The following is an 18,038-nucleotide window of genomic DNA, read 5'->3' on the forward strand; positions in this document are numbered from 1 at the left end:
TATAAGTAATGGACAAGAAATTAATTTGAAATGCTTGTTTATCAAAATTTTATACTCCTATAATACTGTTATAGAATTTAAGCGTATATAGAAAATGAATAGGTAATTATAATGTTAAAATGAGGTAAGTAGATGAAATAATGTATAAATACTCGCATGTTTAAATTTCATCAACCTAAGATAAGACCGTAAATATCATCAAAATTTTGTCACATTTTGATTGTAACAAAAAAGTATTATAATCACAAAGTGATTAATATTTTGATGCAAGAAGAAAAGTTATGTAATTTACTATCAAGATAAGCGAGTAAAACGCAAATAAGAAGATACGGTCCTGAATTCAACCGTAAACCGCCTGTCTGGTTGAGCACGCACCCGCGTCCCTTGAGTCTGAAGGAGTAACAGAGAGGAATAATGCTTATACGCTCGCTTGCAGAAACCTGTTCCTTCAGAATTTTTTCGTTTTCATAATTTTTACTCATTCAAATTCTCCGTTTATCGAATATGAACTATCACCATAAAAATGATCAATAGTTGTTAATTTACAACAGTTTTATTTGATTATTTTTTACTTAATAGTTACATTGCTTGCTTCTCTTTTTTATTACCTTTCTTCCTCTCCTTTCTTGTTCTACCTTTTAGCCTTCCTCACTCTGGTTCCCTTTCTCCGTTCTTTTTCTTTCTTCCCTTATCGTAATCCCTTTCTGTCTCTCTCCCTGTCTCTCTTTGTCTCTCTCTCTGTCTCTCTCTCCTTCTTTCTTTCACGCACACATACACTCCCCTCTTTTTCTTTTCCTTCTCTTTTCTTCTTTCTATGTCTGTCCGTCTATCTCTCATTACTTAGCTGTTGCACTCTCTACAGACAATGCATTTTTTTTTCTCGATTCTGGAGCCAATATCGTGGGAGGTTGGCATTTTAATATAGAAAAATTTATATAAACTTTATACGAATAAATTTTGTTTTAAAAAACTCTGAACTGTTTGATAATTTTAATGTTGTTTTCCATTTATTTCAATGGATTGTACAGTACATGTGTTATCCATTAATGGTTGTTGACTCAAAAATTTTTAAGTTTATCATTTGAAATAAATTACTATACAAGAAGGAACGTATGTATGTATGTCATGTACAATTACGCATTTGGAGTTTATAAATAAAAAAAATAAATTAGCAAAATTTTTAAGTTAAATTAATATAAAAAGATATTTAAATGTAAATAAAAAGCTATCGTGAGAGGAAATATGCTATTTTTGTATGATGATATTTAATAAATCTTTATAAGTCTATTTCCCACGTTAACATCAAAAGCCTCGGGGACTGCAGACAGGCAACACAAAAATTTTCTCAGGAACCAGAATAATGTGAACAGCCGCATTACACCATGGAATAGACCCCCAGCAAGTTGTCTCTTCGAAATACTTGTTTAGCTATGAGAAATTCTCTTTTTTCACATCACAGATAAATAGGGGTGAACCTGTATTGGGACAATAATACCACAGCGAACGGAATACTTACGCACTTAGGAGAGTCAAACCGCTTGGGAAGGGAAGGGGGGAGGGTCGTTGGACCAAGATGCTATATGTTACCATAACAAAAGATATTTAAATGTTACATTAGGCTTTAGTTTAATGTTTCATTATTTTTCTCTTCTTCTAATATTGCACAAAATATAATTTCCACGAAAGACATTTTTAGAAAAATAAAACGTAATATTTGTTGTTGTGTAATAAACAATTAAATAAATAATTAGAAAATTTTTATATCTTCTCAAATATTTGAAAAAAATAAATATTTTCATAAGTATCAAATTACATTTTTAACAATATCGTTGTTACAACAACTCTTTCATAAATCTACCATTTGTTTTTGTTAATTTCAACAATTGAATTAATTTTTTTCTTACCTTTAGAGTTGTAATTGTTTTATAGAAATTTGTAACGATCCGATCTGTTTTTCGTATCATATTAGAATTACACTGTTAATGTTAAAAGTTAACTCTTATTTAGTATAGAATAGATGACGTCAGAACAGAAGCAACATATAGTGAATACGTACAATTTGTGAGTATACGATTCCGGTGAAGTTGGGTATGTTTACTCGTTTTATAGCACTACAGTTTTATGTATAATGATGACACGAATATAAAACATAATACGAGTATAATAATAATGTAAGTGTATAAAAAAGTGATTCATAAGTTTTCTGAAAAATGGAATTTACTAGTCCGAAAATATGTGCTGCACTGATCGTAAGCCTCTGTTGCTTGGGCGTTGTCGGACAATACGAATGGCAAGCTAGAGATGCTTATGACGAAGTTCGTCTACGAATGGATAAAATCACTAATAACAATTGCCCAATTCAACATCTTGGAGACCTCTATTTACCAGAAGATACAGTTTCCCATTTACCAGACATTAAAGATATTAATATCAATCCTGTTTTCCCAAACAGAACTGCTCTGTTACATCTTCATAACATGGCCCTTAGTAGATCATTTTTTTGGAGTTATATTTTACAATCACGTTTTATACGTCCAGCCATTAATGATACATATGATCCAGGCATGATGTATTATTTCTTATCAACAGTCGCAGATGTTTCAGCAAATCCATATATAAATGCTTCTGCTATTTATTTCTCTCCAAATATGTCCTATTCGCCATCATATAGAGGCTTTTTTAACAAAACCATGCCCAGGTTTGCTCCAAGAACTTTTAGAGCAGATGATTTTAATGATCCAATACATTTGGAAAGAATATCTACAAGAAATACATTCAATGTTAAAGACTTAGGAGCATTTCCTAGCGATAGTCTTGCTGATGATTATACAACAGATTATTATCGTATAAATGAATGGTAAAATATTTAATAATATCTAAATAATGTATTTATGATTCGCTTGTTGTAATACATAAAGTGTTATATGTATTTTTAGGTACAAGAAATGGTTGCCAGATAATGTTGAAAAAAGACACGATACCAAAACTACTTATCAAGTTGAAATTCGATATGCAAACAATACTAATGAAACATTTACATTTCACGGGCCACCAGGTATTATAACAACAGAAGCAACTATTAAAACTAAGTAAAACAGGAAGATTTTAATAATATATTATTTTTTTTGTTTTATATAGGTGCGGACGAATACCCTGGACCTGTAAAATGGACTAGACCGTATTTTGATTGCGGTAGATCGAATCGATGGCTTGTGGCAGCAATTGTGCCTATCGCAGATATTTATCCGAGACATACAGGATTCAGGCATATAGAATATCCGACGTACGTTTCTTCTTCATTAAAGTTATTTAACTTTAAGTTATTTCATTGAGTTCTATGATACATTTTATAATTTTATTTTAGATATACCGCTATATCGGTAATAGAAATGGATTTTGAAAGAATTGATATAAATCAGTGTCCTAAAGGAAAAGGAAATAGTGGTCCGAATAGATTTGCAAATACTGACAGATGTAAAAAGGAGACTACTGAGGTATTAATTGATATAAATAATCAATAATGGTAGACTTTAAATGTTGTCCCTGTTGATTTTGTTTTATGCATGTATTTATTATTGTGTACAGTGTGAACCATTGCATGGTTGGGGTTTTCGAAGAGGAGGATATCAGTGTAGATGTAAGCCGGGTTATAGATTGCCGAATGTAGTGCGGCGTCCCTATTTAGGAGAAATTGTAGAAAGAGCAACTCAAGAACAATACTACAATGGATTTGACTGTACCAAAATAGGATGTACGATTTTCATTTCTTTTATTTCCTTTTTATTCTTCTTTTATTCCTTATTATTATTGTTTTAACATTGTCTTTCTGTTTCTGTATTATTGATCAATTATGCAGGGATTCATAAGATGCCCGTACAATGGGAAAAAGCAAAACCATATGTCAGAGAAAAGTACCTTGAGCAATTCTATCATTATAGAAATTATTCTACTGGACCAGAGTCACTAAGATCTGAGAAAACTAATATAGATCAAGCTCTGAAATTTATTTTAAATGTAAATTCGAAAACTTGTAAAAGGTAATGTAATAAGGGTGGCGCAAGTAAAATAAAAGCACAAAAGTAATGATACATTTAACATGCTTAAAATTACAGTTACACATCAGAAGAGTTAATGTTGCGGGGAGACATAAGCTTTGGCGCGAAAGAATTCTTTGAGAACGAAGCAAGAATGGCAACTAGATTGGCAAATTTTATTAGCGCGTTTCTACAAATTTCTGACCCCCATGAAGTTTATTCGGGTAAAAGAGTAGCAGACAGGCCGCTTACCGAAGATCAAATGATCGGAGAGACTCTAGCTTTAGTGTTAGGAGACACTAAAATATGGGCTGCCGAAACACTTTGGGATCGTGATAAGTTTACAAATAGAACGTTTTTCGCCCCGTATGCGTACAAAACTCAGTTAAATACACGAAAGTTCAAAGTCGAAGATTTAGCTAGACTGAATAATACAGGTAATATACGTATAGATATTATTGAGAAATATTTGTCTTTTTCAATAAATACTTGTTATCATTTTACGAGTATTAAACGATATTACAGATAAGGTATACACGAAAAAGAATTATTTCCGATTATCAAAAGACAGATGGGCCACGAATTTTGAAGAATTAGAACATTATTATATGAAAATAAAAATTAGATATAACGAAACTGGTGAATATTTAAAAAAATATGAACATTACCCGAACTCATATAGGTAAGAATACAAAAATTATAAATTTATTTAGTTAAGAACAAACGTGTAACATTTATTTGAAACATGGAAATGAAACTGTACTTGTGGAGTTTAAAGAAACAAGAAGAAAAATTCAATTTTATACGATCTTGTAAATAAGATTTACTTCAATGTATGGAAATATATGTTCATTTTTATAGGGCAGCAAACCTGAATCATGGTTACTGGACAGCCCCGTACTTTGATTGCAACGGCAAAATGAAGAAATGGGTAATTACTTATGCATCCCCATTTTTCGGCTTGGACAGTTTGAAAGAGAAACTGGAATTCAAGTAAGTATCTCAGTCCACATGAAGAACTGAGTATAGTAAGTGCATGAGAAAAATCAAACGTGAAATACTCCCCACAAGGATAGAAAACCTGTTTCATTATAAAGGACGGAGACAAGGAAGATCACATTTTATATTAAAATCCTTACAGAGGTGTTGTAGCTGTTACCATGGATCTACTTCAGCTTGACATCAACCAGTGTGACGATGAGTTTTACGTGCCGAATGCGTTTAAGGGTACTCATAAATGCGACAGAAAAACCTCATACGTAAGATATTCAATTTTTCTCTAAATCAATGTTTGTCTATCTTATTTATTTGACAGTGAATTTTAATACAACATAATATTGTTCGTACAAACTATTCCCTTTTCTTTTTTCATTTTTATTCATTTAATACACTTTTTTTGTTTTTCTCTTTCTTTTACATATGTGTATACAGTGTGTACCGATTCTTGGCAGAGGTTTCGAAACAGGCGGATACAAATGCGAATGTAAACAAGCTTTCGAATATCCATTCGAAGATCTAATCACGTATTACGATGGTCAGTTAGTGGAAGCCGAATTTAATAATTTAGTTAACGATCAAGAAACTAGGTAATTTTAATTATATAATACTCAAAGATGTTATTGTTTGAATGAGTTTTAATAAATAACATGAACATACGTTTATTTTGCAGGTACGACATGTTCAAGTGTCGATTAGCCAGTGCCTCGTCGATTCAAGCCAGTTGGGTATTGATGTCTCTATCGATAATATTATATTATTTTGCTAAAAGTAATTCATTTCTTATAGTGACATCGTAGAAACGCGATGTACTATAAATACTGCCTTTTACGATAAATCGAGTTTTATAAATTCACTGATTAATATTAGTATACCGCAGTTCACCAGAGTCCATAACTGCGACGCGCAGGTTGGAAGATGGTGGGGGAACGTAGCGAGCTCTCCGCTAATCGCTTTCCACTTCGTTTGGAAGTATCGCCAATCAGGGCGAAGATGCGCACTGGAGAAGCGCGAAGAACGAAAACTGGTCTTTTCGCAGTTATGGACTCTGGTGAACTGCGGTAATATAATCCGTCCATTGATACATACGTATATACTTGTATCATTAATGTTCTAATATACGAGCCGTCCACATAAATATTTTAAAGAATATGATATTATAAGATGGAATCTCATGCGCGAAACACATGAGTAGCAGCGAATGTGTTCATTTTAAGAACTTTTTGAACATGTACATTTAGGTTATACATATATACATTTCCACGTGCTAGTAAACGTATTTTTTATACTAAATAGTCTGTTGTTAATTTTAAGAGCATAATTGAATCATATCCGATAAGTCTGATGTTTCTATATCTGGATAGCGTTACCGAAGATACAAATAACAAAATTTATATTATTGTTATAGTTTAGTACCATTTTTAAACATACATGTATTGTATTTTTTATATTTATGTTACATAAACAATTAAATTAGCTTATTTTATACTCTGTTGTCTTATATCAGTCTTTTTAAAATTTACTTTAGCATTGTTTTTTAATTTTTTATTATTACCTTTACATAACATTTTGGTACATTTTAAATAAAAATGGGTGATTGAATAACAATAAATTATAAGAATGAAATAATTTTAACAAAGAGTACAAATATTATTTACACCTTTAACAATCTATTATGTTTCTGAATGATTATTCAGGATTACTTGTGTGATATTTTATAAATCTGTATCCTTGAGTGAGCTGTGCTCCTTCATTGACGAAATGGCAGGCAAAAAGAAGTAAATTTCGTGGTTCGACTTTGAGTGCAAATCGCATAAACATTGCCGAATATATGCATAAAGCTGAAAAAAATTAATATAACTTCTTATAAATTTCAATAAATGCTGTTTCTTTAAAGTTCAAATCCCCAACAACTTATCTATATTTAGGAGTATCTTAGCCATTCACACAAATATTCGTGTAATTACAGTTATACATACATAAATAGACTTGTTTTGTAGTTTTTTACATTTATATTATTTACTAAAATACTAAATTAAATCAGTCGAAATATCTGATTGGTCCAAATACTTAGACATTTATATATTTCATTGTATCGCACCTTTATAACTTCGATGAAATTTAATTGAAAAAAAAAAAAAAAAATAAAAAGTAAAAAACATTACGCGTATAGGGAAAAGCACGTGATCATATCCGCATTATCTCTTTCATTTAACATACATAAGTTCATCTATTTAATTCATATATGGTGGCAAAATGAAAAAAATGTTAATTATGTTAGAAGAAGTAAAATTGATAAACTAACCAAGTGTCATTTTTCCACTGATATATCTTGGATCACTTCGTATATCAGCAATTGCAGCAATTGGAATGCCCCAATTAGCTACTGGTCCCCAAAAGTGGGTGCTAAAACAGAAAAGCAATTTTTATATAATTGAATCGTTTTCAATTCAACAAACGACACGAGCGTTAAGTAACATGGTTGCACGGTAGCACAACTGTATTGTTGCACGATTACACGATTGCACGTGTATGCGAATGTGTTCGTGCTCGAATTCTATGTCGCTTGCCTCATAAAATAATTTCGAGTCTCTTTGCTCGATAACATTTTCTTGATGCGATTCATTTTAGTAGATTTTTCACTTTTCCCGATTCTATTTATTCAACAAACCGAGTTTCTACTAAATGAAGGTGATCGAACAATTTTTGTCGATATTCAGAAACAAAGTAACTTTGAGCGAATAACGTGAAATAACGACAATCGATCTAGTTACATCAGTGATGTCCAGTGGAACTCCGGGCTTCCCTTACTCCGTACACATTCCCCTCAAATAAGACTACAACAGAAGAGGAAAGATTCTATCTTATATCTTATCGCCGTCTGTCTTGGTTTTTTAAGGGGAAGGTACACGAAGTGGGGGAAGCCCGGAGCTCCGTTAACCGAATTACATAAATGATCATCGAATGAGTTTGTACATTGACCGAAGATTTTATAAAAACTTTACATTACCATGTCTTCGTTGCTTAACTTATTTTAAGTAAAAAATATGGCACTGTTATTTTTATTCTTCCATGGCATAAGTTTTTTAATTCGTTATCTCTGTAGCTAAAGAGCAATCGATAATTCACGACACACGCGCGCGATGGTTTAAACAATTTTATAATTAAAATTTAAATCTCTTCGAACTATCGAATTAACTGTCCAATCGAAAAGTCTGATGTAAAATAGAAAAAATATTTATTTCGCGTTACTTTGCACTCATTTGATTCCAACTTTGTACTTTTAACTGTTAGATATCACAATTTGAAAAATATGCACAATGTTATTTTTTAAACAACATATATGTTACTTACATTCATTTGTTCGTTATATTTTGAACATTTAACATTACACACATTCGTTGAACAGTAAGAATTGGTTACATCTAATACGTAGGAAAAATAAGTTGAAATAAAATAAGCATTAAACATAGTTTTAATTTAGAATAATTATCCAAAATATGTATATACAGAGTTTAATATATTATACCGCCTTACAAAATTAACTTGTTTCTCTTCTAACGTTCATGATATAATTACAAAGCAGAAATAGATGTTACAGAATGTACAGCTATATGATTCAAAAATCATTTTGCTTTGATTTATGGATTAACAGATCTCTGTATTATCTTATGATCGAAGTAGACATAATCTCTAATGTATACCACGCGGCAATTCGAACGATGTAAAACCTCGCAATGATACTACAATTTATTAATTAAATTCAACTTAATTTAGTGTATGTGTGTATGTATGCGAGTGTGAAATTAACGAATATTACTTTATAACTGTATATTGATAACATTCAAAGGTAAATTATTATATACACGTACATTTCATGGTATAAAAATATTTTTTTTCAATACACAATAAGAGGTACTTCTCAATTGTCAAATTATTTTTTTCTTTTAATCTAACGTCTTGAATGCCAGTCATTTATAGAATTTCTGTTTTCTTTCATCTTTCATATGTGTGTCACTTCATTGAATTATAAAAAATGTTTTCATTTCAAAGATCTTAACGATAAATTTTCATACCAACATTTACCTAAGTTCTATGATAAAAATATCAATTTTATTATCCTTTTCTGCAATTATTTATTGTGTATTCGTTGATAAAAATTATATTATTGTTGTTATTATTTGATTTCAACTGTTCTTTAAAGTACAACATATGATCTAAAATGTTTGCAATTTCATTAACGATCGAGCAATAAATATATGCGCGACGATCAATGTTTCATATATTTTATATTAATTTCTGAATAATCACTTGTGATTTAGAACAAAAATTAACAAGTACTATCTGTTGAAAGTTTATATTAACATTGTATCCACTTATGCATGGCACAACAATATTGTGCCACTATTTTGCACACAGCTATTAACTAAAATAAAACATGCAAAATTATGTATGTATACAAAGAATAAAATTGTAGCATACAAGGATTACTTTTATGATAGTAAGTGCGAATCCCTTTGGTATTTATTTGTTAAATGTGATGTAACACAATACTCGATTCTCTTTGCTAAACGATAATTTTACATGTAGCGAACTAATTGTAAGTCACGAATTTTGTGCAATCAGAGTTAATATATTTTGCAAACCGACGTTTACAATTATTGATTTAAATGCACTGTATTGAAAGTTACATCCTTTAGCTATTCTTCTCCAAGCAGTAACATCTTTACCGCATTTTAGATATGCAGTCTACTTTCTTTTATAAAAATCCTTAAAATGCATGAAAAAATTGACTAAAACCTTTAACATTTTTTTTGTTCTTTTTCTTGTCTATTGCATATACCGCTTTTAATGAAAAAATATTAATTTTCTCTTTTTTCCTTTTCTGATTAATCAGTTCTTTTCTCTATTATTACCATTTTCATATAAACACGTATTCTTCTTATGTACCAAAATAAACAATTATCTATAATATATTCATATAAAGATTCATCGTTCGTTGATGTTTTGGAAGATAATTACTACCTGAAATTAGTGTAAAATAAATCCTTTGCTATATTTTTCTATCAAATTCTTCCACTCTATATAAAGACTTACTTTTTCCTTTGGTACATACGACGCACAATAAGCATACAGATTAACAGTAATTATTTTAACTAATTTCAAAATATTTTCAATATAAGAAAAAAAACATGAAACTGCTTACAAAATGAGAGAAGTTGTAATTAACTTTATATAATGTATCTTTTAGATGATATTCATTATCGTTTCGATATCATGTATCATTCTTATATTTCTATAGTTAATGATTTTTGTTCATCGTCTGTAAATTCAATTGATTATGTGTGTGTGTGTGTGTGTGTGTTTTGTATGTGAAAAACGACTTATCCTTACTTTGTACATATTAAATACATTGATGCAATAATGCAGTGCGGTGTTAATTCCTTTTGCTTTCAACAAACGAGTAACATCAACGATCACATTTTTTCATTATCAACTAATTAGTAAAATATGTAACGGTTATTTCGTATCGTTTTAAACGAATGGACCGATTTATCGTTAATCGTGTGTAATCGTGAATATAACACAGCAACACATGACCATTAACAATGAGTAGAAAAGTTAATAAGGACACTTGGCGATTTATTGCTTTAGATGTATCTCATTTGATGAATTACTGTGATATAAGAACGTAAAAACACAAGACAATTAATTTTATAAAAACAGTACAACATCGCTTGATTGATTGATTATCATATATATGTATAATGTTTCATCCATTTGTAGCATAATATATGAAAATTAATTGATTGAAATCAGATGGTTCAGCAATTTCTTCGATATATCTATTGTTGAAAAAATTTCAAATACGAAACTAACGATATCAGTTTCAATTATAAAAATTGTTATAAAATGCATTGACAAAATTAAATATTTGTTTCTTAGTTGAACAATCTTTTATAGAATAAACAATTAACAATCTTCCTAAGTAATCGAAATTAGTTTTTTCTTTTTTTCATTGTTTAACTCTTACACCACGAAATTTAAGTTCGATTATCCAAATCAACGCGACGAGGATTTTTTAACATTTTCAATTTTACATCAATCTAATTAAACCGTAAAGACAAAAGATATTCACAAAACATATACGAGGTGATAGTAAATCAATGAACATCTCTTAAAATTACAAAGTATTAAAAAACAGGGACAAAATGACAATTAAAAGCTGCATAAAATATTACAATGAACACATTACATCCATTTAAGAATCTATACAATATTAATTAATATTTAGCAATAATTATTATTTATATTCGTCGTCGCATTCAATGTAAAAAAAGAAAGAAAGAAGGAGAGAGAGTGTGTGTGTGTGCGCGAGAGAGAGAGAAAGAAGAAGAAGTAGAAGAATTAAATAAGGCCGATACATTTAAAAGTCACATTATTCTAATTATCTGCAATATCACAGTACTTGCTGAAACATACAAACACGCGTTTTCAATAGGCACACGAGCTAATACCAATGAAAATGGCAAGCACAATATATATTTGTTTTCAATAATCATATAAAAGTGTATATTGTCTAGCCATCAATCGCTTCTTTTCTTTTTTTCTCGATTGATCATTACATTCATAATTACATTATAAAAACTAATACACCTCGCCAAATATTAATCCGATTTTCTTCTGTTTAAGTCACGTTTACTATTTCTTTTGTTTCTTTGTCTTTCTCATATTTCATAAGATTTCAAAAATGATAGTACTTTCGGGATATTTTAAATAATGTGTGCCACATAAGAACTATAAAATTACAACAATTGTATCATTAGAAACTGATGATAAATGCCCATGAACCTGGATTATGCGAGCATGTGAAATTCCGTCTTCTAAACTTGATTAAAAGAAAAAAAGAAAGAAAAAAAAAATGAAAGAAAATTGAATCTTCGGACAAGTGACTCTAACAATTTGAATTTATAAAACAAGTAAGAAGAAGAATAGGAAAAAACAAAGGAAAACAAGTTACGAAACAACAGATATGATAATTTATCGAAATTAAGGAACAAACGCGAGGGTTTCTGTGTTATCGTCGCTTTTCTCAGTTTGTATAATATAATAGGTAGTACGATACATACATTCATTGAAGATTTAACAAAAAAAAATTTGTAACTACTATTACTACTCATCGATTCTGAACAAATATTTTTTCGAACAATATTTACAAAGATTATCTGATCGAACGTGAAACACTGCATCAACTTGAGTGCGAATAAAACTTATAAACCTACTGTCATACGTAAACAGGACCTTGATTATCGTTATCGTCCAAACTTATTCGACTAGGATACGCAGGACCACCACCATCGTCAAAGAAGCGTCTAAATGTGAATTCAAAGAAACCGTGAAATGGTTTTCCGTTATCCAATAATTCGTTTGACTTGTTAGAGTCGGAAGATTCTGAATTCCTTAATTTATCAGGATCCACGGGATCGAAGTTACTGGTATCGGTAGGATATTGTATCCGGGGTATATGAGGAGCTACTTGTCGACGCAATCCTTTCTCAAAGTCAATACTCGCAAAAAATGGATGATTTTTCACTTCGTCCGCATTCTTACCTAACCGACGATCTGCGCCAACGCACAGCTTTAATATCAAATCCATACCTTCCGCGGATAGGTTCGCTTGTTTCGGGATGTGCAGAGTTGTCTCCCAGTTAATTACCTGCAGGTAACACGCATAGAATAGAAAATATTATTCACCTAATAGATCCATTATGGAACGAACGCTTATTCATCGATACCAATAATACTACATTCGTACCTTGTATTGTGTCTCGGCTGGAGTATTGGCAAGAAACGGTGGGGAACCAACTAACATTTCGTACAAAATTACACCAACACTCCACCAATCACATAACTGAGTGTATCCTGTCCTTTGTAAAACTTCCGGTGCAATATAGTTTGGTGTTCCAACTAAAGAATGAGCTAAACACCTCTGATGTTCCCTGTGCCTTCTACGTTCCAAAGGCTTCAATTGCATACAGCGACATTCGTTGTTCCAATCGTCGGCAGGATCCATCGAATCTTGCTTCCCATGACCTGTTTTGAGGAACATAATCTCTTAACGTACAATGTCAACTTGCAAATAAACTCGCATCATTATTGGTTTTGGCTACAAATAAATTATCTACATAAACAGTGTCAATAATAAATTCATTGTACATGTATTTTCTTTCTTATCGTGTATAAGCATACTAAGAAAAATGGTATTCATCTTTTATCCTAATATAATTAGTTTCATGGATGCTCTTACCGTTTTGTTGATAATATTTTGAATTGTGGGTCCAGCGAAATCCTGTACACAGCCCAAAATCTGTCAATTTGATGTGCCCGTCTCGATCAATTAAAATATTATCCGGCTTAATATCTCGATGAATAAAACCCATCTTATGAACACTTTCAACGGCGCACGTTAGCTCGGCGATATAAAATCTTGCCAATGGTTCCTTGAAAATCCCAAACTTTATAAGCAAGGACATCAGGTCACCGCCAGGTATGTAATCCATTACGAAATATAAATTGTCCTTATCTTGAAAGGAATAATAGAGCTTTACCACCCATTCGTTATCAGCCTCTGCCAGTATATCTCTTTCAGCTTTAACATGTGCAACTTGATTGCGATTTAACACGTCCGCTTTTCTTAAAGTTTTCATCGCATAAAACTGGTTGGTGTCCAGTTTTCTGACAAGCGTCACTTCACCGAAAGCACCGACCCCGATTGGTTTAATTTTCGTGAACATCGATTTATCCATCTTCGCACGTTTCAATCTAATGTAATTCGATTCCTTCTGCGACAACATTTTCCTCATTTGACACTGAGCCTCAGCGCTAAGACCTATCTTAGCCATTTCTGTTTCCAGTTGAAGCCGCCGATACAATCGTTGCTTATGAGATTTTAACACGTTTTCAACGTGTTGTTCCATGAAAAATTTAAAAGCCTGAGGAGAGTAATTACGAACCTTGCAATCTCTACGCTCTTCTTCTTTCTCTTTGCTCATATGCTTGCGTTCTGGTATCGGAGACTGATGCTTGATCTTATAAGACGAAGGTGAATTACCCTTTGCCCCATTGTTATCCGGTGAATGATTGTTATTATTATTATTATTATTATTGTTGTTATTATTATTATTACTATGGTTATTATTGTTTCCACTTGGGTTACTGTTGCTGTTGTTGTTATTATTGTTACTGCCGTTATTATTACAGCTGTTACTTCTTGTTTGGACAGAAGTCGATGCCACCGGAGGCAAAGGTGGAGTTTCTGTCGAATGTTGGCAACCATCCGCAGGCGAATATTTTCTTTGTAACGGAGGGTGAAGAGCGACCGGAGACGATCTAAGGGATGCGTTGTTCTCCATCGTTGATATTCCGCTTGAATCTTCCGTGTTGGCTGTACCGTACGGAGGTGGAGGAACAGGATGATGCATGCCGCGTTGCGCTGCTAATACCTGCATCGTTATTGCATAACTCGGCGGTTCCGTGGTGGGTACCCCTACAGAAACACCCACGTTTATATTATTCGCGGATGTTGTACCAACGTTATTTACTGGGGGGTAAGCAGGTGGTGGTGGTTGTTGCTGCTGCTGCTGCTGTTGTTGTTGTTGTTGCTGCTGCTGCTGCTGTTGCTGTTGCTGTGGTTGCTGCTGCTGCTGCTGTTGTGGTTGTTGCTGCTGCTGCTGTTGCTTTTGTTGAATCGAAGATGCATAAGAAGGTGGAGGCGGAGGTGTATTGCTAGTGGTAGAAATCGGTTGAGGTGATGTTGGCGCAATTGCTGTTTGCAACACAGGTTTTTGTACTTGAGTACTCTTTACAGATTGCATAATTATCGGCGGCTGCGTTTTCGCTTGCCGCGCGCCCCAAGCCTGTAACGGAGTTGGTCTGGCCATTGATGCCTGGGTACTCGGAGATATAGCGGAAACGGTAATAGGACTCGGCGAACCAGCTGATGTCGGACCCGAATAAATACCGGACGAAGGACTTTTACGGTAATCTTGCTGAGATTGCGTAGGGCTCTGCCTGTTTTGCATAGAAGCACTATATGATGGTGGTTGCACCGGACCAGCCGACGATGAAGAAACTATTGGATACGGAGGTGGTGGTTCAACTTGAGTATTCGAAGTGCTATTGTTCGCTTGATAAATACTGAGAGCCTGCATTTGTTGAGAAAGTTGCTGTTGAACTTGAGGACCATTTTGAACGATCATAGGTTGACGAGTATTAGAACTATTGTTTGAACTAGCCACCGGACTCGTGCCCCTTTGCGGCAGATTAACGGACGTTGAAATCGGTCCAGTGTTACCGGGTGTAGTAGGAGGTGGTCGAGTAGGAACAACCGGAGCGGGAGACATACGTTTCAGCATCTGCTGCATATTAGTAGGTACATTCGGCTGGTTATAAGGTGCGTGAGGTGGCGGAGGCGGTGGCGGTGTCGAGCTGCACCTAGGAGGTGGAGGAGGAGGTGGTTCTCTTTCTACAAAATTACTCGGTGAATATTGTCGACTCAACTGCGGATGTGGACTAAGCTCCGTCAAACGAGGACTATCGGATCGTGAACTTCCCGCTCCGCTGTCCAACGCAGGACTACCACGTTGTAGACTTAATTCTCTTTCCAAACTAGGCTTCCTTATTAACTTGCTGTTCAATTTACCAAGTCCGTTCAGAGATTCTCCTTGAGCCTGCTTCAAGAATTCGATAGCTGCATCTAAACGCCAGCCGGCTAACTTCAAAGCTCGTAATGCGATTTCCTGCACGTTTCAAATTATATTAGAAATTATCTAAAAACGTATTTGTATATTTTTCGAAGGCACCTTTAACCATATTTAACCTACCTCTGAATATCCCATGGTTAATAACTGGGCTAACAGTTGACGTTGATCAGATTTATCTATAGTAGAACCAGAAGCTGCAGAAAGACCGCTAAGTCCTGAGGCTGAACTGATGCCACTGGTTGTGGATAAAGTAGATATAGTACTAGCAGCACTAGAACCTACTTCTCCTGTCCCTCCGATATTCGCAAAAGGTAATAGAGAATTGCGAATTTCAGCTAAAGCCTTTTGATGATATCCAGAGCCACGAGTGCTCGATTTGTTAACTGCGGGTGGATTCATAGTGGCCCATGCTAGGCCTTCTGAGACCTAGCTTTAATCCGGCTGTGACATATATATATATGTATACATACATCTAAAACATAACATGGAGTTATTTTTTTAAAACCTTGTACACATTTTACAATAAGTTCTATATACTTTGAAATTTAGCCACATAAACATCCGTATGTTGTTACTTAATATTTATGAAACCACTGATATATACAACAGTATCATTGCTAGCTTCACTATAATAGATACCATATAAGATTCCTTATCGTAAACCAAATAAATCTATTAACACCATTCTTGTGAAAGTGATTTAACATTAATAAAAACTTTTAACATGTACAGTACAAACATTGACTTACTCCAAAGAACTATGCATTAACAAACTTAAATATCATTATTTCAAATCAAAATACTTTACAATCATAAACAATAATAAAAATATGATATTAATGAATCGGTAAATATCAACATACATTATTCATTGAATGGCACATCTTAATTTTACTAATTCTAGTAAAATTACTTAATTTTTCTACTCGTAACTTTCTCTTTATATTATTCAGAATCCTACATTGTTAAATAAAACAAACTCGTATGTAATCTCAAATTTTTTTTAATCTTTGCTACATAATATTGAGATCGATCAAAAATCTAACCTATTCATTAGATGCGTAAAAGATCGATCCAGAATGTCCTTTGTATGCAAAACGAGTAACAGTAACACACTTTCTTCATAGACGAAAAGACATTGGCTAAAAAATTTCTTGCAATAAGTTTAACCGAAGTAGTAATCAAGAGAGAACAAGTTTAGAGCATATTCTATTCTCACGTTTCCACAGAACCCATGTGACGAAGGTAACATGCACATAGAACTTTTAATTCACTATTTTTCCTTAAAATTAATTCTGTAGTACTCCAATTTATAGTCGTAATTACATCAGCAACAACAAAGAAAGATACAGCCGTAAATTACTAAAGTAACTGGCAGCCATTTTGAAGTGCCACATTCCTACACCGACTTGACACTCTTTTTCGTAATTTACAGTATACACGAAGATTGTGCGCGAAAAAACAGATCGCTCTTTATAATTAATATGTCTAGTATATTTGGGAGATAGTGTTTAGGATTTAGTGAAGCACACGAAATATCAGATTTTCAGAAAGTATGTTCAAAAGCTTGATCATGCAAATATTTCTTCAGCAATTTGCAACTGCTTCTTTGTGCCAAATGGATGTCAACATTATATTAATCGTTTCTATTCTTTCGTTCAACAGCTATTTTCCATACCTATGTATAGTGAACATTTCACTCAAATCGATTTAATTTTCATCAAGTTCATTCGTTTTTCATTTTCCCTCTGCCTCTTCTCGAATATTCATTACATCTCTTCTTGCATTTATACGATCTTAATAATTAAGTGTTCTCAAACTAGAAGAAAATGTGTATAAAGTAATTGTTCATAATTTTTTAAAATCTTTTTATCAACGAATCAATATAGTACATGTACATAGACATATAATTATTTAGTATTTTCATTAATTTCATTTTTTCTTTTCAAATTATCTGAATTCAAGAAATGAATTGAAAATATAAAATAACCAAAATTATATTTTAATGAATTTTATTAATTTCCTATTATCGTACATACAACTAACTTATACTAAAATCTATTTAATATGAAAATAATAAAAACACAGTTCATTGGCATTCTACATATATTGTACTTATTTACGTCCTGTTGTGGAACATATCTATGCGATTATTTGCATTTTGAACGTAAACGTATCAACATCCGCATATCATAAATTTTCCTCCCTTAAAGTTTGTCTGTAACAATATATTGATTAAATTAAC

The 18,038-nt window shown here is 32.6% G+C and overlaps 3 protein-coding genes and 1 long non-coding RNA gene across 10 annotated transcripts; 1 reads left to right on the forward strand and 3 right to left on the reverse strand.

Moving 5' to 3' along the window:
- Positions 1-160: 160 nt before the first annotated feature.
- Positions 161-2,007, reverse strand: LOC117601753 (uncharacterized). Its single transcript, XR_004580793.2, has 3 exons — positions 1,905-2,007; positions 1,517-1,576; positions 161-1,428 (listed from the first exon to the last, which is right to left on the reverse strand). It is a non-coding gene; the product is annotated as an uncharacterized LOC117601753 (long non-coding RNA).
- A 43-nt stretch (positions 2,008-2,050) lies between these two features.
- Positions 2,051-6,518, forward strand: LOC117601749 (uncharacterized). Of its 2 annotated transcripts, XM_034318920.2 has the most exons (12): positions 2,052-2,857; positions 2,937-3,055; positions 3,139-3,283; positions 3,365-3,494; positions 3,586-3,751; positions 3,857-4,037; positions 4,113-4,471; positions 4,560-4,716; positions 4,896-5,027; positions 5,176-5,293; positions 5,466-5,620; positions 5,704-6,518. In XM_034318920.2, the coding sequence occupies exons 1-12, from the start codon at positions 2,211-2,213 to the stop codon at positions 5,828-5,830; spliced, it is 2,436 nt and encodes an 811-aa protein (XP_034174811.2). In that variant the 5' UTR covers positions 2,052-2,210; the 3' UTR covers positions 5,831-6,518. The 2 variants fall into 2 exon arrangements, with proteins under 2 accessions (XP_076544898.1, XP_034174811.2); XM_076688783.1 differs by lacking the exon at positions 5,704-6,518 and having other exon boundaries at positions 2,051-2,857; positions 5,486-5,620.
- Positions 6,519-6,586: 68 nt separating this feature from the next.
- Mpc1 (mitochondrial pyruvate carrier) lies at positions 6,587-7,798 on the reverse strand. Its single transcript, XM_034318929.2, has 3 exons — positions 7,601-7,798; positions 7,336-7,436; positions 6,587-6,871 (listed from the first exon to the last, which is right to left on the reverse strand). The coding sequence occupies exons 1-3, from the start codon at positions 7,654-7,656 to the stop codon at positions 6,720-6,722; spliced, it is 309 nt and encodes a 102-aa protein (XP_034174820.1). The 5' UTR covers positions 7,657-7,798; the 3' UTR covers positions 6,587-6,719.
- A 4,397-nt stretch (positions 7,799-12,195) lies between these two features.
- Positions 12,196-17,617, reverse strand: wts (serine/threonine-protein kinase warts). 6 transcript variants are annotated; one of them, XM_034318914.2, is made up of 6 exons: positions 17,013-17,407; positions 16,840-16,935; positions 15,914-16,265; positions 13,339-15,829; positions 12,847-13,124; positions 12,196-12,747 (listed from the first exon to the last, which is right to left on the reverse strand). In XM_034318914.2, the coding sequence occupies exons 3-6, from the start codon at positions 16,190-16,192 to the stop codon at positions 12,316-12,318; spliced, it is 3,480 nt and encodes a 1,159-aa protein (XP_034174805.2). In that variant the 5' UTR covers positions 16,193-16,265; positions 16,840-16,935; positions 17,013-17,407; the 3' UTR covers positions 12,196-12,315. The 6 variants fall into 6 exon arrangements, with proteins under 6 accessions (XP_034174805.2, XP_034174807.2, XP_034174806.2 ...); XM_034318916.2 differs by lacking the exons at positions 16,840-16,935; positions 17,013-17,407 and adding an exon at positions 17,472-17,617; XM_034318915.2 differs by lacking the exon at positions 16,840-16,935.
- Between the last annotated feature and the right edge of the window lie 421 nt (positions 17,618-18,038).

The sequence above is a fragment of the Osmia lignaria genome, chromosome 6 (genome assembly GCF_051020975.1).
Source record: "Osmia lignaria lignaria isolate PbOS001 chromosome 6, iyOsmLign1, whole genome shotgun sequence".
NCBI lineage: Eukaryota > Metazoa > Arthropoda > Insecta > Hymenoptera > Megachilidae > Osmia > Osmia lignaria.

Excerpts from the sequence above, each read along its gene's own strand:
- Mpc1 (XM_034318929.2), bottom strand. The coding sequence starts at position 7,656 with ATGAATCGCATCAAGAAAATGTTATCGAGCAAAGAGACTCGAAATTAT. Across the intron at positions 7,437-7,600 it reads ACTCGAAATTATTTTATGAG|CACCCACTTTTGGGGACCAG; the intron begins GCAAGCGACATA and ends TTTCTGTTTTAG. Across the intron at positions 6,872-7,335 it reads CAGTGGAAAAATGACACTTG|CTTTATGCATATATTCGGCA; the intron begins GTTAGTTTATCA and ends AATTTTTTTCAG.
- wts (XM_034318916.2), bottom strand. The coding sequence starts at position 16,192 with ATGAATCCACCCGCAGTTAACAAATCGAGCACTCGTGGCTCTGGATAT. Across the intron at positions 13,125-13,338 it reads AAAATATTATCAACAAAACG|GTCATGGGAAGCAAGATTCG; the intron begins GTAAGAGCATCC and ends TCCTCAAAACAG. Across the intron at positions 12,748-12,846 it reads CAGCCGAGACACAATACAAG|GTAATTAACTGGGAGACAAC; the intron begins GTACGAATGTAG and ends TGTTACCTGCAG.
- LOC117601749 (XM_034318920.2), top strand. The coding sequence starts at position 2,211 with ATGGAATTTACTAGTCCGAAAATATGTGCTGCACTGATCGTAAGCCTC. Across the intron at positions 3,056-3,138 it reads TACATTTCACGGGCCACCAG|GTGCGGACGAATACCCTGGA; the intron begins GTATTATAACAA and ends TGTTTTATATAG. Across the intron at positions 4,038-4,112 it reads AATTCGAAAACTTGTAAAAG|TTACACATCAGAAGAGTTAA; the intron begins GTAATGTAATAA and ends TTAAAATTACAG.